This window comes from Synchiropus splendidus, chromosome 1, assembly GCF_027744825.2.
Source record: "Synchiropus splendidus isolate RoL2022-P1 chromosome 1, RoL_Sspl_1.0, whole genome shotgun sequence".
Classification (NCBI taxonomy): domain Eukaryota; kingdom Metazoa; phylum Chordata; class Actinopteri; order Syngnathiformes; family Callionymidae; genus Synchiropus; species Synchiropus splendidus.
Window position 1 is genome coordinate 21,687,742 of NC_071334.1, and position 20,574 is coordinate 21,708,315.

At 39.3% G+C, this 20,574-nt stretch overlaps 3 protein-coding genes across 5 annotated transcripts; all 3 read left to right on the forward strand.

The window, feature by feature from the left end:
* The first annotated feature begins 1,633 nt into the window (after positions 1–1,633).
* lnp1 (leukemia NUP98 fusion partner 1) lies at positions 1,634–5,226 on the forward strand. 3 transcript variants are annotated; one of them, XM_053844667.1, is made up of 5 exons: positions 1,634–2,142; positions 3,519–3,764; positions 3,990–4,085; positions 4,278–4,464; positions 5,002–5,226. In XM_053844667.1, exons 1-4 carry the CDS (start codon positions 1,957–1,959, stop codon positions 4,443–4,445), a joined length of 696 nt encoding a protein of 231 aa, XP_053700642.1. In that variant the 5' UTR covers positions 1,634–1,956; the 3' UTR covers positions 4,446–4,464; positions 5,002–5,226. The 3 variants fall into 3 exon arrangements, with proteins under 3 accessions (XP_053700642.1, XP_053700634.1, XP_053700652.1); XM_053844659.1 differs by having other exon boundaries at positions 4,278–5,226; XM_053844677.1 differs by lacking the exon at positions 4,278–4,464.
* Positions 5,227–7,995: 2,769 nt separating this feature from the next.
* tmem45a (transmembrane protein 45a) lies at positions 7,996–14,814 on the forward strand. Its single transcript, XM_053877837.1, has 6 exons — positions 7,996–8,173; positions 11,673–11,873; positions 11,954–12,166; positions 13,646–13,830; positions 13,935–14,077; positions 14,156–14,814. Exons 2-6 carry the CDS (start codon positions 11,678–11,680, stop codon positions 14,250–14,252), a joined length of 834 nt encoding a protein of 277 aa, XP_053733812.1. The 5' UTR covers positions 7,996–8,173; positions 11,673–11,677; the 3' UTR covers positions 14,253–14,814.
* A 1,075-nt stretch (positions 14,815–15,889) lies between these two features.
* sft2d2a (SFT2 domain containing 2a) lies at positions 15,890–17,947 on the forward strand. The gene is made up of 8 exons (XM_053845254.1): positions 15,890–16,025; positions 16,095–16,184; positions 16,757–16,842; positions 16,967–17,048; positions 17,407–17,442; positions 17,516–17,574; positions 17,650–17,679; positions 17,752–17,947. The coding sequence occupies exons 1-8, from the start codon at positions 15,960–15,962 to the stop codon at positions 17,789–17,791; spliced, it is 489 nt and encodes a 162-aa protein (XP_053701229.1). The 5' UTR covers positions 15,890–15,959; the 3' UTR covers positions 17,792–17,947.
* The last annotated feature ends 2,627 nt before the right edge of the window (positions 17,948–20,574 follow it).

Genomic DNA, 20,574 nt, shown 5'->3' on the forward strand with positions numbered 1-20,574 from the left:
GGTGGCTTTTCAGTGAAGACCGTTTTCTGACATGCTTTTCATTACACACAACAAATTGGACCTCCCCGAACTAACCATCTAAACGTGTTTTTTTAAGTAGGTCTTCAGAACAGTTTGGTTACATTTAAACATTAAATGTGTTAATGAGATTTCGGATTTCGGATGCATGTCTACTAGAAACAAATGAAAAGAAAAAAAAAGGTCATTAAAGAATCACCTGTCACCCTTTAAAACTGTTATTCTGTTTGTGGTGGCAGGGCAGAGAGAGGGATGTGTGACGTGTTTTAGAGACCAGAGGAAATATCCTCATGATGGTCTTACCTTTGATCATGAGACAGTGAGACTGGATTTACAGTGAAGTCAAGTAGACAACCATCTTTTCAGCAGTTCAACTGCATTTATCAGTCCGCACTGTATCTGCAGTACTTACCTTCAGCAAGAAAGGATCTCTTCTACTGTAAATCAGATTCCCTGTTCCCTTGGTTTGACCTTTAACCCTTTTACAGTATGTCAGGAGGTCTGGCCATATGCTACACGAGCATATTTGACAGCACATTGGGAATTAAAATAGAACATTGTTGGACCAAAGCTAAGTAATAAAAACATGTCAGTGACCTCAGTAGAATCAATTAGACACTAACACAAAAGCTTCAACTGAAAAGCCCTAAAATCAATGACGCCACAAACAACAGCATGTGTTTGATGTTTACAGAGCTTGCTTCAATGCATGCTCTTTATCATCTGATAATGCATTATAATAAATATATTTATCTTCTGACAGTTGTTTTCTTGATGTGCTGGGAATTGCAACATGTTATTTCTTTATTTATGTTATTAAACTGTCACCTCATAACCACACTTCATTTGGTTACCAGTTTTTCTGTGTAATATATGTTTATCTTCAAAATAACCAAACAAGTGTTATTTCCTCAAAAATAAAGTATTGATAATTTTAATTAAAGAATTACAATTATAATATTATAAATGATACTTTTTCTGTTTCAATATTAATCTTAGCTGTCTCATGTGCTACGACATCACTATGTTGCCAGTGAAAGAAATTTGATGACCATTCAATTCATGAGTGGAAAAACAACAGCTTATGAGATAACCAATCTCCAAGGTCTGGACAGATTAGCAGCCCTCTTGGAGACCTGATGCTGTAAGATACTTAGCAGCACTTGGATTCATTCTTAGATAATATGATGGTCATTACATGAACTATCTACATAGTGTATGAAATTTGAAGTGTAAAAAATGTGAAGCTATCCTTTCTTGTCATAAATGCATCACACTTGTGCATTTGCAACACATATCTGATCATGTTGTAGTGTATCGTGATGGTCGGCCACATTTCATGATACATTGCATCTTATCAAATTCTTCATTGTTACCAATGATGTGAGGCCAATCCTTGGTCAGACCCATGTAAAAATAAATAACATAAAACGCACACTCCCTGTAGTGAACCGGTAACATGAGCGTCCTGCACTACATAATTATTGACAAGTTTGACGTACTCAGCTAGTGGAAAGTATGGGAAATTGGAGTTTCAGCTGTGTCCCCTCGGGCTCATCACTGTAATGGAAAGTGGGCACATCACTCGCACAGTGCCAAAATACCGGCTGCCTGGTCTTCTGACTGTTGCTTTAGTGCTTCATTCAGTAAGCTCCACTTTTGCTTTCTAACTTGCGACGTTAAACAGATTAGGGAGGATTCACTTATTAATAGACTTAGAGCAGAGTGTGCGGGTTATTTTTGGGGTTGTGAGCAATAACACAACTGTGGAAATGGCACAGCGGAGGACCTAGTTGAACAAGGCTGTGCGTGTAGTAGAGCAGGCGTGCCAGAGTCACCCAGTCAATCAGAGGCTTACTGGGTCAGCTCATCACTGTCCTCACTCCCTGCAAAGGCTCAGTCTTGTCGTTTAAGTTGGACTCCAAACACTAGTGCAGCATGTCTCTCAGACTCCTGCCAGCAATCATCATGGACAACGATGACGACGATGATGGAAACTTCACCAAGTGGATGAGTAGTTACTGGGGTCATGGTGCAGAGGCCGGACATTCTCGGGAAAGGAAACGCAGCTTCAGAAAACCTGCCAAGACACGGGTGGATCGAAGAGCTTCACTCCCAACTGTGGTGAGAATCTGCAACCTGATTTCCTTGCGAAGCAGCATGAAATCAACTGGGAAAAAATAGTAAAAATCAATTTTACATAAATTTATGTTTTTATTTGATTTCATGCAATTTAATATGAATGAAAAAAAAAATCTGAAACAAAACATGAACTTGTAAACCAATTTATACAGTGCAATGGAGCATGGGTCCTGAAGTGAGAGCCCATACAGTACACTAAAAATATGAGCACACAAGGGGCTCAATAACAACGTACATTCAAGTTAACAAAATACCACGTATGGTTGAAACATAGTAGGTGATAGTTGGGAGACTAATTTATCTTCAACTAGGATGTCGCTAGCTGACACTTAGTGGGTATTTTGGCCACGATCCCCATTACATTTTACAATGTACATTTTAGAAGTTTTGCTGTTATGATTACACACAGTCAAATAATAATAAAAAGGAAAACAAAACAAACAAAGAAGAAAAAAAATGAACATGGCATATTGAAATCAACTCCTTTTTTTTTTAATCCAAACCTGTCAAACATGCTTCTTTCTTGCTTTAAACAAACGTCTATTCTACTATATATTTACTCATGGGTCAGTCCTCATTCTGAGAGAACAGGTGATTTACTCTATGTATAGATAGACACCTCTTACCCTCTGTTTCAGACTTGGTGGTTTTATAACAGTCCTGTGAAATTGGCTTTTACCTGCAACAGGCAATATTGTAGTCTTCACCACAAATTGTACAGTATTATCTGTTGAGGATGCAAACAGCAGTAATTTTGTATGATATTGTAGGGTATTGTATATTAATATTATCACCAAAGTTGATTAAAGAAAGAATTAAGATCATTAATTTAAAAAAAAAATCCTTAATGTTTCACTCTGTCCATATAAATGTTAATAAACATTTAGGCACGCATAACAAGTATAGAGTCTGAATAAAGCTCAACATGTCAACTACAAATCAATAAAAAAAAAAAAACACATTTTTTTTTAAATTTTAGACATAATCATGTTCATCCCAATGTTCCTATGTGATTCAAATATATTGAAGCAATAAACCAATCGACGCCAATTTTACTACATTTGCTGTCCTGTTTGGCTTTTTTTTTTTTTTTTTTGCACAAAACGTAACATATAAATAATCAGACTTGAGTTGTCAATCCAAGAAGCTACTGGACCAAGTCAAGAGGCAACAATGCTAAACATAGCTGGTGGCTAAGCTGCCAACGCTTAACAACGTTAGTGGGGCTAAACTCTATTAAGTAACAAGTCCCAGGAGAGTTTTATGCTGAAGTTCATTTTCAGACAAGAAATGGTGACAGATTTCCATATTACATTCAGCAGTATTGTTTGTTTATAGTTGCCCTTTGTGATCCACAGTCACAGTTGGACGCCATGAAGTTGAACAGGCTACACGCAGACACAATGGCTCCAACACCCAGCCACATCAAGAGCAGAGAGGAGAAGGCAGAGGTCCGACCTCACCAGAGAGCCCGTCGGGCGTCTTCAGACGACAGCAGTCGACCCAAGACAGCCGCGTCAGAGAAACGCATTACCACAATTCCAGAGCTCTCCGAGTCACTTGAGAAGAGACTGTGGCTTCATGATAGGAAGAATTTGTCCATGGTGAGTGGCATCTATCTATCTGTCTATCTATCTATCTATCTATCTATCTATCTATCTATCTATCTATCTATCTATCTATCTATCTATCTATCTATCTATCTATCTATCTATCTATCTATCTGTTTAATTCCATATATGACAAGACTGGTTGTTGATGATTCACCTTCAGTGCCATTTTCTGGTGCAGAAGGAGAGTCTCAAGGTTGTCCTGAATTTTGCTTGCAGAATGATGACAAGCTATGCCTGATCTGTCATGAGGAAATGTGTCAGAATGGTGCCGCAGTTCAGGAGCTTCACTGTACACATTGCTTTCACAAAGAGGTAAGACTTGGCATTTCGGGTGCAAAGCTCTGTGCATGGCAAGTCCTCATGAGGCATGATGGCAGCTTGTTTCATTCCTCTACCCGCATGGCCAAGAGACAACCTTTACCTCACCTTTGTAAAAGCATGGAGTTCACTCGTACTTTCTTGACACTTACTGCTTGTGATGTCTCCACTTGGTGGGCACCCAAGGCGGCTCACGGGTTAGGGAAGTGTCGGCCTCGCAGCGGAAGTGAAGCGGAAGCTTGTCAGGCCAGGAAGCTGGTTGGTGAGAGGAGGCTCTCTGCAGATGGCCCGGTTACTACAGAGAAGAAGGAGTACACCTTCCATCGCCAGCTTTCACTGAGGAGACACCGCTGATATCACTCTATGACAGGAGGTGACTGGGTTTACTGGCAGGATGCTGAGAGGTTCATGCTTCTGGATGTTCTGGTTCACCACTACGGTGGGACGTTAAGACCAGACATTCAGGCTGGACTAATTTAAATTTAGGTTTATGTGCAATGCCATTTATTCATCTACAATTTTGCCGTACTATTAATGTAATTACTTTCGCGTTGTATTCCCCAAGACAGGTCTGGTCTCAGGATCACATCTTGAAGGTCTTGGTCTTGTCTCAGAATGCTTTTATACTTGGTCAAGCTGGACTCAGGATTTTTTTTGTCCATAACAGTCAAGACCACAGCTCATTTTTTAAAACCAAAGATGAGTGAATGTTAAAATGGACCAGTGGAGTCTTTTCTTTTGAAATGTTAATATTGTATGTGAACGTGAATGCTAGATTGTTACAAAACAATGGTTGAAATGACTCTAAATCTAATAAAGACCTTGCAGATGTGTGATCCCCTCTGGCCGTACATATTGCCGGGGACTGTAAACTGTTCTGTATGTTCATTTCTCCGCCTCTGTGTTTCAGTGTATGGAGCCGTGGGCGTGGAAGAAACAGACATGTCCCACATGTTGTAACAAAGTGTCCATGCCAATGCCCTTCTACTGGTCTTCGTCTCGAATTAAAGTACCCTGATGCACCCATCTGCTTCACCAACCCATAATCCCTGTCTTCCTGCATGGACATCTATGGACTACTGTGAGGGTGTTTACAACACCCGCTCGCTGTATTAAAAAAAAAACAAAAAAAAAACAGAGAACGGTGCACTGTTTAAGTTTTTGTGTTACAGGATCATGCTGATCTTCAACTTGCATCACCAAGCTAGTGTAGCATGCATGCTAGACCGTAATAATGTTTCTGTATTGTTGTTGCAATTCTAAATAGATTTCACAATATTGAATGCTCCTGTAACTCTAGTCTGTGCGTGAATGAAATCAGGGCAGTGTTCTGGCCTCCACAGAATGAGTCATAGACAGACATCAAGTTGCTCATGGCATTAGGGCAACATGATCAGCAAAGTGCCAAAATAATTAACTTCACAAAGTTTAATGAATGTATGAATCATTTGTTCTTTCATCTCCTGAAAAGGTTGAGAGAGCATGAAGGAGTCGTTCAGCACCCTTCAAGGTTCACGGCTCACAGTTCACAGTGTCTGTGCCTTGGTGGTAAGGTGGATCCCGTACATCATCAGCTTTGACTATTGCCCATTCTGTTTGTTGAATTATTTGTATGAATTATTATTATTATTGGCAATCACCCAATCCTAGTGTCCCCTTCAACAAAGGTCCACCCATCATCCTAACTAATATATTAGTCATTGATATTTTCAATTTAATATTGTCCCAAAAATGTTTTTGATTGTACAAATTGTTCTTTTTTTTTAAGAATCCAATTTGTTTCATGTAAAATGCCATTTATGCACAATGGGTTATGAAAACATGTAACATTTTGTCACTATTGAAATTGAAATGTGACACTTTGTCAAAACATAAGTTATATAATATATCATGTTATGCCATTTTTTATTTGCATGACTTTTTTCTATCTTTTAATATTGTTTCATGTTTAAATTTATTACTTCTTCAGAACCCACAAACTGTTTGCATCTGAATTATCCAAGAGTAATTTGTGTAAAGATCTTTTTAATGTGAAGTCACACATGGACATATGAACAACAATTAAAGAGAGCCAGACTCTGACTTGTCTCTCTTTGTCATCTTTAGCACATGCACATTCAGATTTGCATCTCAAGTCATTTGCATGAGCAATCCGGTCCTCATAGCAATCCTCTGTTGAGGTAGGAGAGTGGCCTATGGGCCTATTATGTAGTTAGTTGTTTGATTGTTGTTTCTTTATGCGGTGCAACTCTTGTTCTTAATATTGTTGTTATCATAGTCCAGTATGTAGTTTACCAAACATACTGTACTTTGCTTAACAAAAGATACAAAAACTGTTTTTGATTAGACTGAGAAGCAACAATCGTTATAATTCCTGTGTCAGTTGTTAGGCAAAGTCCTTGTTGTTCTCATGCATTTTTTGTGAATCACTTTGCGTAAATAAATGAGATGAAGAAAGACGGAATGTCAGGTTTTCCTTCCCTAGCTAGAGGAGGTCAACACATGGTTCACAAGTGAGCCATGCATTTTTGGGTAATAACCAAAACGATCAAGATCCCAGATGCAAGTAGACAAGATTTTTTTTCGTGTGGTTCTCTGACAGAAAAAAAGTGAGGAATTTTTTGTGTGTTTCAAAAAGGTGAAGTGGCTGCATTCTGCAGACACAATGTTTGTTTGTCTGTTGTTAAAAAAAAGTACAAAAACAATATTATTGAGATCATGTAAACATGTCAGGTGTCAAAATTGTCAGCATCAAAGTCAATAAATAATGTGTTCTAAAGTAACAAAAATAATAATAATAATAAAACTTAACATCATCAGATTTGTATTTAGTAAAGTCGCAAAGTAGTGCAATTGGCACCAAGGGTGTGCGCTAACACAGGGGTTCTTAGCCTTTTTGATCTTGGGGCCTAACTTTCCCAGAACAAATGGCCCGGGGCCCATTGAAATGAACTGATTCATTACTCTTGATTTCATTTGTCATTAATAACCATATTTAATCTACTTATACGTAAACAAAGCAAAACCTTGTGAAATGACATGAAACCATATGATCACCGCAGAGATATTTATTTGTCATTGAAAAGTCCAACCAGCAGCAGAGCCAGGTACAATCCATATTCATCCAATTTAATGAAGAGAAAAAAAACAAGGAAAATACTTTTGATGCAAACTGTCGAGAAAACTGGAAAAAAAATGAATTAAAATTCAGAATAAAATAAATATAATAAAACCCAGTCTAACTATCATAAAATCATAATAATGTATTTTATATGAACTCCAAAGAAGATTTAAGTAAAGTGTAAATGAAAGTATTGCTATTTAATATGCTAATTAATTTTAAAACTGCTTCAACAGGTGCTTTCATGAACAGTTTTTTATACTGTTGTGAGGGGCAACATTACATTTGGCTGATGTGTGTGTCTCGCAGCCCAAAGGTGTAAATCAAAAAAACTTTTAGCGGCCATCAAGGAGGCGCTCGCGGCCCAACCAGGGGCCCCGGGCTTCTGGTTAAGAATCTCTGCTCTAACACGCACGTGTGAAATAGCAGCATGTGACGTCACACTCTAGCGAAGCCAACCGTTGTGTACGTGCAGGCGCTCATGAACCCCACAGTGCGGCTCTCCCCGGGTATCAATATAGCCCTGGCCAGCTTTCCTCCCTCAACGCCCAGACTATTGTGTCGGTTCGTCTCCCGGTCCGATCTGGTCCGACTGTGGTGGACGAGCAGCGGTTTTGCTGATAGCGGTAATGCGCGCGAGCAGGCGGGGCGAGCGTGCACACGTGGACAGCTGTGACTGAGACCGACAGATTCCTGAGCCAATCACAGCCTGAACTGATGACGTGTAGCCCTCGCAACTGTCCAGTTGCAGCGATCGGGCGGTGTGTCGTGCCCAAAACTGTTGGGAGTCGGAAAAAGAGAAAAAAAAAGTAGAGGTTCCGAAGAGAGCCGATGTTTACCTTCAATCTTTGCCCCGACTTGAAGACAGAGCATTCTTTTTTTGCCTGGTAATCCGTTTCTGTGTTGCGTTTTTGATTTGTCCGTCAACTTTTCATCTTCAAAAAACGGACAAACCTGTTGGGTAAGACCGATATATGTCTGTCTTAAGTCGAGTTTTTAGCCATACATGCTTTTTCACTTGTAACAAGTCTGACGTGCGTCACCGTCCCCGCATTTCTTATGATGTTATGATGGTTTTTAGTGCTCTCACCGTCTTCACTTTTTTCCTAATAATTGAGTGAGGCTCTCCACATTTGTAATGTCTGCATCTTCACGCCTCGAAGTGCATCTTAAGATTTTAAAGACTACAAATTACAACTTCATAATTTGCTTAAAATAAAAACAATAAAAATATTATATTTATTACATTTGCTTGCTTATTCACTGCTCTCATTTTTTCCACAGCTATTCAGTATATATATGAATAATTAAAAAAATGCATAGAAAGCCATCACAGTGACTTCAGTGACTTCGTTTTTGAAGTGATTTCCTGTGGACACACACATTAAAACACACTGACAAAATCCGTGTTGTGATATATGCTTTCCTCTTCTTCTTCTGAGCCATATTGAAAGTTTTCTGCAGGGATTCATCGACATTAACTCGGCATGATGGAAGGCAGTAAATGATTGTATCATCAGCAAAAAAATGCATGCTGGCATCGGGCACATTTTGTCCCAATTCTTTAATGTACATAGTGAAAGTGGTCCTACTGTTGATGGGCACGCACAAATTGGAAACACAAACCATCGTATTTAACACACTGGGTCCTGTCAGTCAAATTATTTGTGAGCGAGCCTCACATACTGACCTCCAGACTGTGCTACTTAAAAAAAAACACTCATAAGACATCAACAGATTTTACTTGTTTAAGTTTGTCTGGAGCATTTTTCCACGTAATCTTCATGATCAATACCAAAATCCCTATTTAGCTCTTTATAAAGCTGTACAAAACTTTCCTGATGACTGATCGATTCGACATGAAAACTGTGGTAAGCAAGGAAATGTCGCCCTATTGAACGATTCAAGATTACATGTTCCTATATCTTCCTTCTGCATTTACATCTAATGCATGTTGTAGACTAATAATCCCAGTTTATGGCTGGTTCTTAACTGCCATGTGTCAACATTCTCTGAATTTAGATTTAGATAGAAATGTGTCAGTTGGGGGAGTTCAACTCTGTAGTAATGTAGCACTAATATCCCACCAATGACAGTTGCTTCTTACACTATAGAGCCAATTAGCCATGTTGATACAGTTAAGAATGCAAACAGTTTGCCATATTTACCTCTTTAAATTACTAGTTAATTGTGTACCCAAAACCAATAATAAAACTGTGTTATGATAACTACCCCAGTAGTACTAATCATGACCTGGTGTGTGGAAAAATAATAAGCAATGAAGTGGCCTCACAGCTGCTGGCTGCCATAGCGACTGAAGTGTGTACTTTGGCTGATGAGTCCCTGCTTAGTGCCATCAGACTGAGCTGGATATATCCAACAGCGCTGTGCGTATTGAAGGTGTAGCATTCTAATGTTCCCTTTGTTGTTGGGATGAATCTGTGCTGCCATCTCCATAATAAAGCAGCTTATTCCTATTCACAGTGCTCTGCTTTGGTCTAACACACCTCAGCAAATCCATCGTGTCTCATGGAGAAGATCGAAGGAGGTTGTTGGAAACAGAAATCAGCAGAGATATGCTAAAGAAAATGCCAAAACCTTGAAAACCAAATTAATTCTGGGTGAGATGTGACTGAAGACAATCAGGTGGAAGGGACGCACTTCTCACCTTCACAGACTCGCCAAGGTCACACACCCAAGCAACTCTCACTCAAACCTCTGTCCCTATAATTTTGTCTGATTACGCCCTTATTTGCAGGCAGAGCTCTTCTTCACTGTCTGCTTGCTCTTTCAGGCTTTGTTGAGGCTCAGTGACAGTTGACATCATGAAGATATTTTGAGCTTTTGCATCTCTGAATCACTTTAGACAGACGCATGATTCGTTTCAAATGTCTAAGGTCCCATGGAGGGCTGACTGATTTTTTAATGTCTGATCCGATCGCAGCATCTGAATTTGGATATACATATGTATATATATATACATATGTATCGATATTATTCTGCACTGATACCTGAGCTCTGGTATCGTTTTGTATAGAGTGTTTACTGGGAAAGGCATCTTGAGGCAAGTGTATCACCAATTTAAATCCAGTCGACAGTAATAATCCCAGGATTTCCCTTCAGGATTTTTTTAACTGTGGCAGCAAATTGATGGTGATATTTATCAACTCCAAGACAGATGCATGTATGAAGTAAATCATCTAATCTGCAAATTTACATACTCTCTTGGAGCATTGTTAACTAAAGCATTTTTTTTTTAATAAAGGAGAACGTGCAGGAAGTGGCAATAAGTAACCTGAAGCTGACGTCCCTCAAGATACATTTGACTGTTAGAAAAACTGTGTTAGAAAATATCGATCTGTGGCTTGATTGCGCAATATTGTATCGATATTTTTGCTGAAATATAGCAATACTTGATTATGTGATATTGTCCTGGTATTGCATGTTGGCTGTATAAAAATGTATTACATAGATACTGGGCATGCTGCTGCATTTGTGAGATGTTTAAAACGAACATTTTCTTTATGTATAGTGGAGTTGTTTTGTTGATAAAAAGAGCAACCCATTCCTCCTGCGAAATTTAATTGAAAGTCTCACAGGACTGACATCATAACAATTTCATGTGCATAATATTGTACAGCATTATCTGATTTCCCCCCATAAAATGGCTCTGGCTCTTATGACAATATATTGCTAAACTTACAATATCACAATGTATCAGAATGTATTGTATCGCCGCTCCTATATTTGGGTATGGATCGTATCACAAGATAGCTGCCAATACACAGCTCTACCATACTTGGCACGCACCCATGAGAGCAGACATGTTTGTAAGAAATCCAAGATCCCACATACAGTATTTATAAGAAAACAAAGTGTTTAAACAACATACTTCAAATCTCGACAGATATACAACAGATATAAAACTTCTCCAAAGGTGGTCACCAAACCTGTGCCTCCTGCTACTCTTATGTTGTGCAATGCTGGCTGGTTTGGTGACAATGGCAACTTAACTCAGTGTGATTTTCATTCCCTAGAAAGCAAGCACAGTTATTTACAGTCCAAATCACTCAAATGTTAATAATTTCATCAAAACATTGCAATTACTTGTTATTAGATATACCAATAACATTTTTCAATGCAAACAAATAACTTATTATTGCATATTCTTTACGCAGAATTAATTGTATGCTGAACAAAATGACCTGCTGCCCCTTTTCATGTGAATACTGAATGCTTTTATCAAGCTTTAGCTGTGCAACCCCCCAAACCACACAACCATTTCCTGTTAATTTCTTGGTTACTTCCTTGGAACTGCTGTTTGACAGTCATCATCATGTCGGCAGTAACACGATCTTGGTTAATAACATTCTGTGCAATCCAGTATAACAACAAATAATATTGCCATCTCTTTTGTGAGAAATTGTATCTGATAAGTGTGTTTTGCTCCTATATTCCAGGCATTATGGGGAGCTTTAAAGGTCACGCTCTACCTGGAATCTTATTCCAGATCTTTGGTCTCTGGTGGACTGCGAAGTTTTCTCTCTTGAGCGCCTCTCGCAGGAACAGGAGCATTGGTTCCACGCGGCTGTCAGGAAGAGATTTTCAGCGACGCCTGGAAGTGATCGAGAGCTCCGTCGTCCTGTTTTTTGCCTTTGTCGGTGAGAATCAGCTCAAAGTATAAAGCATTGGTACACAAAACCCAACATCAGCTGTTTTATGAAAATGTTATTTTCTACAGGAATCATTGCAGAGCAGTTTGCTGACAGCGGGCCAGGGTTTCATCTGTATGACTCTGCAGAGAAACACTGGATCTACCTAATGAACTGGCAGCACTGTACCATGTACCTGTTCTTTGCTCTGGCTGCCACTGTGACTCTGGTCATCCACACCACTGAGGCTGCACCCCTGGCTCTGGATCGACTCATGTTGGCCCTCGCCTTTTTTAATGAGGGTGAGAAAATTGCTCTTTCCGTTTCACACATATCTCTGCATCAGTGTAGCTTGAAATTACATTGCAAAAAATTCTAACCGAGTCAATTTGGGTCAGTACAACTGAAATGTATTTGACTGGCAAACTCTGACATCTTGAATGCAGAGAGCGCACAGCACCGTGAAAGGGCCACTCTTTCACAACTGTTCTAATACACAGTGCTTCACCCATGTTAGTGTTCTTATGTAACTTCAGAGCTACACAGATATTTAGATAAACCTGTGCTGTTTGTTTTTATACTGCCAAGGCTCTCCGGCATTGTGACAATTTCCTCACATTGTCCTGTATTCCAAGCAGTGTGCACACCCACATGGGTGTAACAGTCAAAAGGGGACTCTAAAAAGCGAGTACAACAACTATGTACAACAATAAGTGGGGGATGAGGTCAGTTGCCAAAAATTTTAGAGCCAGACAAGGACAGTGATTTGGTGGGGCAAAGCGATTGGGCAGGAATAGTATGGGTGGGTGGTCTGTCAGAGGAGTGCTGCACCCAAATGGTCAATGTTATCAGTTTGTTGAATGGCTATTTTCAACATCCGTATAATCCGATCATACGGGCCAGTGGGCTCCTATCTTACTTCCTTGGTGGTAAAGCAGATTGTACTTTTTTTGCATTTTGCATTCTATTTCTCTGTCGCTCTTCCTGGATAAGTAGGCAGATTTGCTGCATTAAATGTGATAGTATTCACCCATGTCTCGATACACTTGAACATGAAAGTGTTTCAATGAGTGGTGGGTTCCTGTTTATGTGGGAAACAGGGTCTGCGTCTGTGTCAGCTGTGGTTAGCCCTCTGGTTTGTCCCACGGAATGCGTGCTTCGATACATGCAGCTCTGAACTTGTGGTATGCTGAGTCTCACGCACAGAGGTTTAATTAATGAGAAAATGAGAAATAAAATGAAACTGTTTTTCCTTCCACTGTGGATGTTTGTCTCGGCAGATACGTTGGGATACGACAAATCTATTTTAATTTTAGGAAAACACAGTTGGTAATTACTCTCCTTCCTCAATTCAACTAGTGGTTTACACCCCTGCCCTTCCTGTTTACTCCCTTGGATTTCTTCTGAAAACCTGTGACGCACATCAGGACTTCAGTATCACTTTGTTTAATGTTACACTAATATGCATTTTGAAGTCTGTTCACTCGTATGCACAGATGATTACAATTAAATTAGACAGCAGAATATCCAAGCTGTTTACTGTAAGGACGGAACGCTGTTGACTTCAACTGAGGATGCAATGGGCCTTCAGAAAGAGGAGCGACTCCTTAACCCAGACATTTGCCCTCTGTAAGGGAGACAGAGCTGGAGGATGATGGGCAGTCTTCGGCAATTTCTCAGGCTGAAGTCTCTGTGGTCTCTGTTTCAATTTGTGAAATATGTTTATGTGAGCTGTTGTAATGGCCTGTCAACAGTTGGATTTATCTTGACTTGTTTTATAGGCTTTCTCTTCCTGTACCATCTCCATGGACGAAGTATGCTGGACGTCCACGTGCATCAGCTCCTGCTCTATGCCATCTTCGGCACAGCTCTGGTCTCTTTCCTGGAGGTGTTCCACCGAGGCAACATCCTCCTGGAGCTACTGCGCTGCACCTTGACTCTGCTGCAGGGGAGCTGGTTCTGGCAGGTTGGCTCAAACAGGAAGTGTAGCCATGAATTCATGCTCATATTTGACTCACAATGTTCATTCAGGGTCTCATGATTTCCTGTGTTTGTTTTTTGTGTTTGCAGATAGGTTTTGTCCTCTACCCCCCCAGTGGCTCTCAGTGGGATCTGGACGATCACACCAACATGATGTTTGTCACAATGTGTTACACGTGGCACCTTTGCTTGGCCGTGCTCATCGTCAGCTTTCTTTATTGCACTGTCAGCTGGTGAGAGTTAGACCACCCGCCCCACAATCCTGCCTAACAACCGTTTGTGTCTGACTGCTGACTGTGTCCTCTCTGCAGTGTGGTGCGCTCCAGGTTGAAGAAGACTCCTCCGATGGAAATGGGCCTTCTGAAGCACAGAGACATAGAACAGGAGTCAGAAGATGAGAATTTCTAAATATGATACTCGCTTTTCTACAGTTAAATCAGGGATTTAGTGTTTGCAATTTCCAGCTGATATGTTCAGAGACAGCAGCAGGAGAGAGTCTGGGCTTGTTAGTTCACAATGGGTCAGCACTGATTCCAAACCAAAAAAGCTCCTCTTCAATTTATGGCTCACAAGTGTGAGGAACTGTAGTGACTGAACTCAAAAAGGAAAGGGAACATCAGCAACTACAGGGGCATTTCAATTTTTGCACAGAGGTAGCTCAGTTAGTCAGTTATGGAAGAAGTCATCAAAAGACTGTAAAATATTGTGGCCATTGAGAAACAATTCAGACGACCATTTGCTTTTGCATCGACTTCAATTGTATGCAACGTGTGTTTGAAGCCATTTTTTTATTTTTATTTGCACGGAGTTCGAGTGTTCAAGTGCCTGTTTCGGGTGTTTCTGCTGTGTATGACAGTGCCATCTAGTGGTCAATCGATGTCAATCGAAAACGGTAGCTGATTAATAAATGTATCCTCAGTCCAGGTTTTGAATACCACTGAAGATGTTAATTAAAATTTGGTCGTCCACAGACTTTGAGTGAGAGAAGCTTCTGTTTCACGCCTGTCTGTCTGCTGGGTTTTGTACCAGCAGCCTGCCAACCAGAAAAGCTCACAATAGGAACAAAATAAAAGTAATTTATAAGACTAAAATTCTGGAATGACACAAGCACACAGTCTTGTAATTTAAAAATGGAAATAATTGTTGGCATAATATCATTATAGTATCTTTAATATCCCACCCTGGATGTAAATTGTCATTTTTGTATATGACACAGACAACCAGACAGTGTAAAATAATTTTCTCACTCTTTAATATCAAGGTAAAAAGGGGTGGACAAACATAAAAAAAAACTGGTTTGGTATGATGCTGTAGTCACACAGGTTTAAGCAACTTACTTTGGAGGTTCATCTGTTTATAGGCTTTGTATATTGTAAATTAAATATATTGAAAACCTCATGATGTGTTCATTTTTATTAATAAATGTTATATATTGGTTTATGAAATGGTCCTTTATGTGTTCCCTCTGACAGTCAAACATAAGTGGTTGTCTGTCTCTATGTTTGAATGGGATGGATTGGGGATCGGTCCACTGTCTCCTAGCAGGCCCAGCTGGCTGCAACCCACTGGGAGCACTGGTCGGGAAAATAAAGAAATGAATTTCAATTTTTGTTCTTTTCACTGATATTATTAAATAATAGAAACGAATGAAGGCTGTATCAAATAACCAGAGTGAGTCCATCTCCAAGCAACCCCATTAAAGGCAACAATAACCTGGTGTATAAATAAATAATATACTTACGTGAACTTTAATTACCACTTTTTCCCTCCTGTGATGTAATGAAAACTCATTTTATTTACATTTACCTTCATTTTGACTTCATTAAATATTCACACAAATAGGAAATTGGCTGACACCGACACTTAAGATATTCGCTCATCGTTACGTGACAAGCAGTGGCTCAACTCCAGCCTTCACTTTTTCTTTACTCTTCTACTGTATGTTGATCACAACAAGCAAGAGAATAGTTTCCCCTCCCTTGATCCCTCCTACAGCCATGCATACACACCTGGACAGGTGAGTCCTCGTCACTCCCACGGACCTGCAGCCATGTGACTTTGTGTCTGCGAGGTCTACAACATTCATCACAAACTCTCCATCTCTGGTCGCGGGTCATGGACAAGCTCAAGTCGGTGCTGAGCGGAGAGGAGGCGCGCAGGGACGACCGCACAATTTTAGAGGTAAATAGAAGCGGCCAGTGGCTGGCAGCAGGGCTTCGACCTGAGTTTCAAAGCCTTGTTTGTGAGCAGACGGTGAACGAGGCCTCCTCGCTGAGTTGGGGGACCCGACTGAAGGGCTTCGTGGCTTGTTTCATTATTGGAGCTGCGTGTACGGTTCTGGTAAGATTTCAGTCCCGTATTCTCGTTACCTTTGTTTCACATAGACCGAGAAATACCGAGGTGAGATCCAGCGGAATATCTGGTTTGTCTGGAAGTCTGGAATGTCGGGAGGTGACGTCGCTGATGGCTGAGATTTTGGTGTTTCCGTGTTCATTCAAAGTTGGAAAAAAAGTGAACGATAACTAAATAAATAACCGGAACACATGCCACTACAAGTCAACAATAGTGCTCCTGACGTTAAAGTGCGACGTATTTTATTTTTCCTTTTAGTCAGATTCATCAGCAAAATGTACCCCAAACGGTCACCAAACAAATCAGCTTAACCTCAGTGTTTTATTATCAGTATTTTTATTTTTATTTTTGGACAGTTCAATAAGTTGTTCTTTTTTTAACCTAATTGTTTTCTATTATAAGCTGTTGCTCGACTCATCGAAATTATTTTATTTTGTATTCTGTTTATTTATAGGAATTAAGCTTATTGTTAAAAGGTCATTTATTTGGGGAGGTGTCAAGTATTCTATTTTAAGCTTAGCAAAATCTTCAATCTGTCAATCATTTGTTGTCATGTGCAGGGAGTATGTATCCTCTTCCTGCCCAGAATTGGCCTCACGCTTTTCATCGTCTTTTACACTTTTGGAAACATTTGTGCCTTGTGCAGGTCAGTGCGGACTCCATAAACTATATATATATATATATATATATATATATATATATATATATATAATTTATTTATTTTTTGTAAACTTATGGTTCCATTAAACACTGATGTCATCAATTTCCAGCACAATGTTCCTGATGGGACCAGTCAAGCAGCTGAAGAGGATGTGTGACAAAACCAGAGCACTTGCTACAACCATCATGATTGTGAGAAACAAAATCATTTCATTGAGAAGTAACACACAGTCAACTCTGGATTTAAACAGTTTGAGGTACCTTCAATTGTGAGCCACATGCATAGACTAAAAGACACACTGTTGTTGCTGGGGACAACTGGCTCACGTAATATCATCTGTACGTGCTGAGGAATCCTATATAACAAGAACACACTCACAACCACAAAGTGCGCAATTGAACCTGGCTCTGAGACCTTTGATTTGGCGATCACAATATTGCTCTGTTAAAGTGGTTATTCTTGATATCTAATATGAGGTGTTGCGCTTCATCAGATTCCAAGACTGTCAGGAAACATGTTGTAAATAATTTGTTTTCTTCCTCTACCCAGACGTGTTTGGTGTTGACACTGTGTGCTGCTTTTTGGGTGAGTGAGTTATGAAGTCAGTTTTGGAGTTTTAACTGAACATAAGCTTATTAGTGTCTCTTGTTTGTCCCAGTGGAAGAATTTTGGACTTGCTCTCTTATTCTGCATCTTACAAGTATTGTCTTTCACCTGGTGAGTCACTCTCTGTTTAGAATTGAAGCATCATTTTTGCATCACAAATCTGACATAAGTTGTGATGGGGTGCAGGTACAGCCTCTCGTACATCCCCTGTGTGAGGTAGGCCAATGTTCAAACTGTCAATTTCCTTATCCAGGCAAACATGCTTGACCCTCTATCTGTATTTCCCAGGGAGGCCATACTGAGGGCTTTGGCCATGTGCATGAAGTGAGCGACCCCTGTCTTCACTGGCTCCAGCTGAATTTTATATTTAAAATGGGGAAGCTGTTTGGAGGACTCTACTCATGCATCTGATGTGCATAATATGGGAGACTTCATTGTCATAGTTTGTAATGTGTTTATTTAATTACTGATTCTAATGGTTTGTACTGTGTAAATGAATAAATGTTTTAAATATAATTTCATAATCTGGTCAATTATTTTTATTGAATCAACACCTGTTTCTTTGCACGAAAACGAAAAGGAAGACAATGAGCCAATGAGGCTTATGCATGTAAAAAAAGGACGTGAAGACACAGGTTTAGGTGGAGGTTGACTTGGTTGACTTGTGGCGCCCCCTAATGACAAAGGAGAAGAACGGCAGGTTATTTCAACTAAGCTGCTGATTTAATCTTTCCTGTCATATGCCACAGTATTGATTCAAACACTACAATAATTTATTGCTACTAATTAAATATATTCAGTTTTTAAAATTAGTCAGATTGACAAGAAAAAATAATGAAACTTCAGATGAATAAAATACTTTGCAAAATGAACTAAAATAGTAGATTATCATGCCATTCACTGCAAATATGTCTGTCATATAATCTATGTTTTCATTCATTATTTGAAGCGGAACATTTGAAGATATGACCATGAGAAGACTTTCACAATTGGCCCACAGATCCTCAGTGTAGTCGGTCAGCTCCTCCTGCTGGCTGGAGAGTGTGCTTGCGCTTCACTCAGATGCTTCCATCAAGACTAGACTCTGTGCTCTTCTCTTTTTGGACGTCAGAAGAATCAGGCTGATTGAAAATATATATGCGTATATAACATGTGTCAGTGAGGTTTTTGTTGAAGCCGACAGTCAGAGCACTGAGCAGGCTGAGTGGGAATTAAAATTAAAATTGCCTTCTTTTGTTTGCTGAAAATGTATCACATTTAAATGAACAGGCAACATTATGCTCCTCAAGCATGTGCACTAACCATAATTCAACCACAAAACTCATTTATAGGAGCTCAAAAGTCTGGACAACCATGACATATGTTGGTCACAAAAGAAACAATCATGTAGATTATTTTAGTCACAAACTTGCCCAGCAACAACAACAATAATGTTTTTTTTTTTTTTTTTGCAACCAATGTCCTTGTATTCTGGATTGAGCACCAGCCCAGCAAAATACCATAAATCTGATCTGGTGGTCTGCAACACTTTTTCACCCTTTCCCTTGGTAAGAAAGGAGCAGTCCATAGTTGGTCATTTTGACGATCATTCTTGGCCAATCAAATCTTGTTATCAAGTTGGTTTTCATAGTAATAATTTATCATTTATAATTAATGTAACAAATGAATCTTTATTGATAATCCAGTTAGTGACTTTCATGTCCTAGACTGGATCACTTATGTCCAATAGGATGCGCTGTTGATGCAGAAATTTACACTGGAGTGCAAAATTAGACAGCAGTTTATGAACGAGTTTTTTGTTTTCTTTTCATCCAAAGTAATGTAAACTTCATCAATAGACATTTGCTATTGTTTTTGTTGTGGCTATCCCATGCTACCATTACAGTTTTGTTTGTTTTGTAACCAAGGCACATCACCAAAAATACTGGATTTTGCTGAAAACAAGATCAAGATTAAAGAACAATGACTGCAGCAAAGAGAAGAAAAAGATTTCAACTTAACTATTTGCAAACAGAGAGTCAACAGACCGTCAGTTTGTATTGCTTCTTAAATACAGTCACAGGACATCACAAATCTCCTGCACAGCTCCACTGTGATTTTGGTCCACTGTTTATCAACACTTCTGGCCATAACTTTGTCACTAAGGATTAGGGATGGCTTGATATCCCTTTTTTACATCTAATACCTACACTGCAGCCTTGAAGACTGGTTTGTACCGCACTGATATATTCTATATGTCACTCAAAATGTTGTTCATAATGTTTACGGATGTGTACTGCTTAACACTGACACCTAAAAACAGCACAACAAATTGTGGGTACTTCGAGGTGTGGATCAGATTGGCCAAGTTCTTGAAAAAAACTCAGATAGCCGATCCTGAACCAAACTGACCATTCCTATTAAGGATCTTAAAGTGGCTTTCCCTGGGGTTTTAAAACATTTACAAGTCCTCCTCCACCTTTCACCTTCAACTTTTTAAGACACAGTTTCTTATTTCGTATTATATCCTCAACCATTAAAAATTGCCATCAGAGGAACTGCCTACATCTGTTCCATAAGAGAGGTACACATTTTAAAAATTATTTTGTTTAAGGTTTTTAGACTGATCAGGATACATTTTTATATTTACATTATATATATAAGAGAATCATGAAGTACAATAGTTAATTTGTAACTTGTTAGTTGCTCTCCAATTTCTCCTCCATTCTCCAGTGTAACAAAAAATGCGTCAACAAAATAATTTCCATACTTCGTAAATTTGAAAGCCTTTGCCTGAACTGTCTCGCTGATTCATCCTATTTACATTGCAAATGAGCTAACTGACTGGCTGCTTAAAGAATGTGAAGGAGAAGGAGAGCCAATAAAAAAATACCATGTGTTGTTGATGGAATTACTAAATATACATCTAATTATGTGATGGTTTATTGGTTATCAGTTATCAGGAATTTTTATAATTTACTACAAAACAATATAGCAAAATTCTTTATTTGTTCATTTTCATTATTATAGACTATTGCATAAGCGCCCATTCTTGACTGGCAGTTTGTAGCCAATTCATTGCAGCATTCCAGGAACAATGTTGCTTTTCATTGGTGTCCGAGCATCGGATAG

Excerpts from the sequence above, each read along its gene's own strand:
- sft2d2a (XM_053845254.1), top strand. The coding sequence starts at position 15,960 with ATGGACAAGCTCAAGTCGGTGCTGAGCGGAGAGGAGGCGCGCAGGGAC. Across the intron at positions 16,843-16,966 it reads AACATTTGTGCCTTGTGCAG|CACAATGTTCCTGATGGGAC; the intron begins GTCAGTGCGGAC and ends ATCAATTTCCAG. Across the intron at positions 17,680-17,751 it reads TCGTACATCCCCTGTGTGAG|GGAGGCCATACTGAGGGCTT; the intron begins GTAGGCCAATGT and ends TGTATTTCCCAG.
- tmem45a (XM_053877837.1), top strand. The coding sequence starts at position 11,678 with ATGGGGAGCTTTAAAGGTCACGCTCTACCTGGAATCTTATTCCAGATC. Across the intron at positions 11,874-11,953 it reads CCTGTTTTTTGCCTTTGTCG|GAATCATTGCAGAGCAGTTT; the intron begins GTGAGAATCAGC and ends TATTTTCTACAG. Across the intron at positions 13,831-13,934 it reads AGGGGAGCTGGTTCTGGCAG|ATAGGTTTTGTCCTCTACCC; the intron begins GTTGGCTCAAAC and ends TTGTGTTTGCAG.
- lnp1 (XM_053844659.1), top strand. The coding sequence starts at position 1,957 with ATGTCTCTCAGACTCCTGCCAGCAATCATCATGGACAACGATGACGAC. Across the intron at positions 2,143-3,518 it reads GAGCTTCACTCCCAACTGTG|TCACAGTTGGACGCCATGAA; the intron begins GTGAGAATCTGC and ends TGTGATCCACAG. Across the intron at positions 3,765-3,989 it reads ATAGGAAGAATTTGTCCATG|AATGATGACAAGCTATGCCT; the intron begins GTGAGTGGCATC and ends TTTTGCTTGCAG.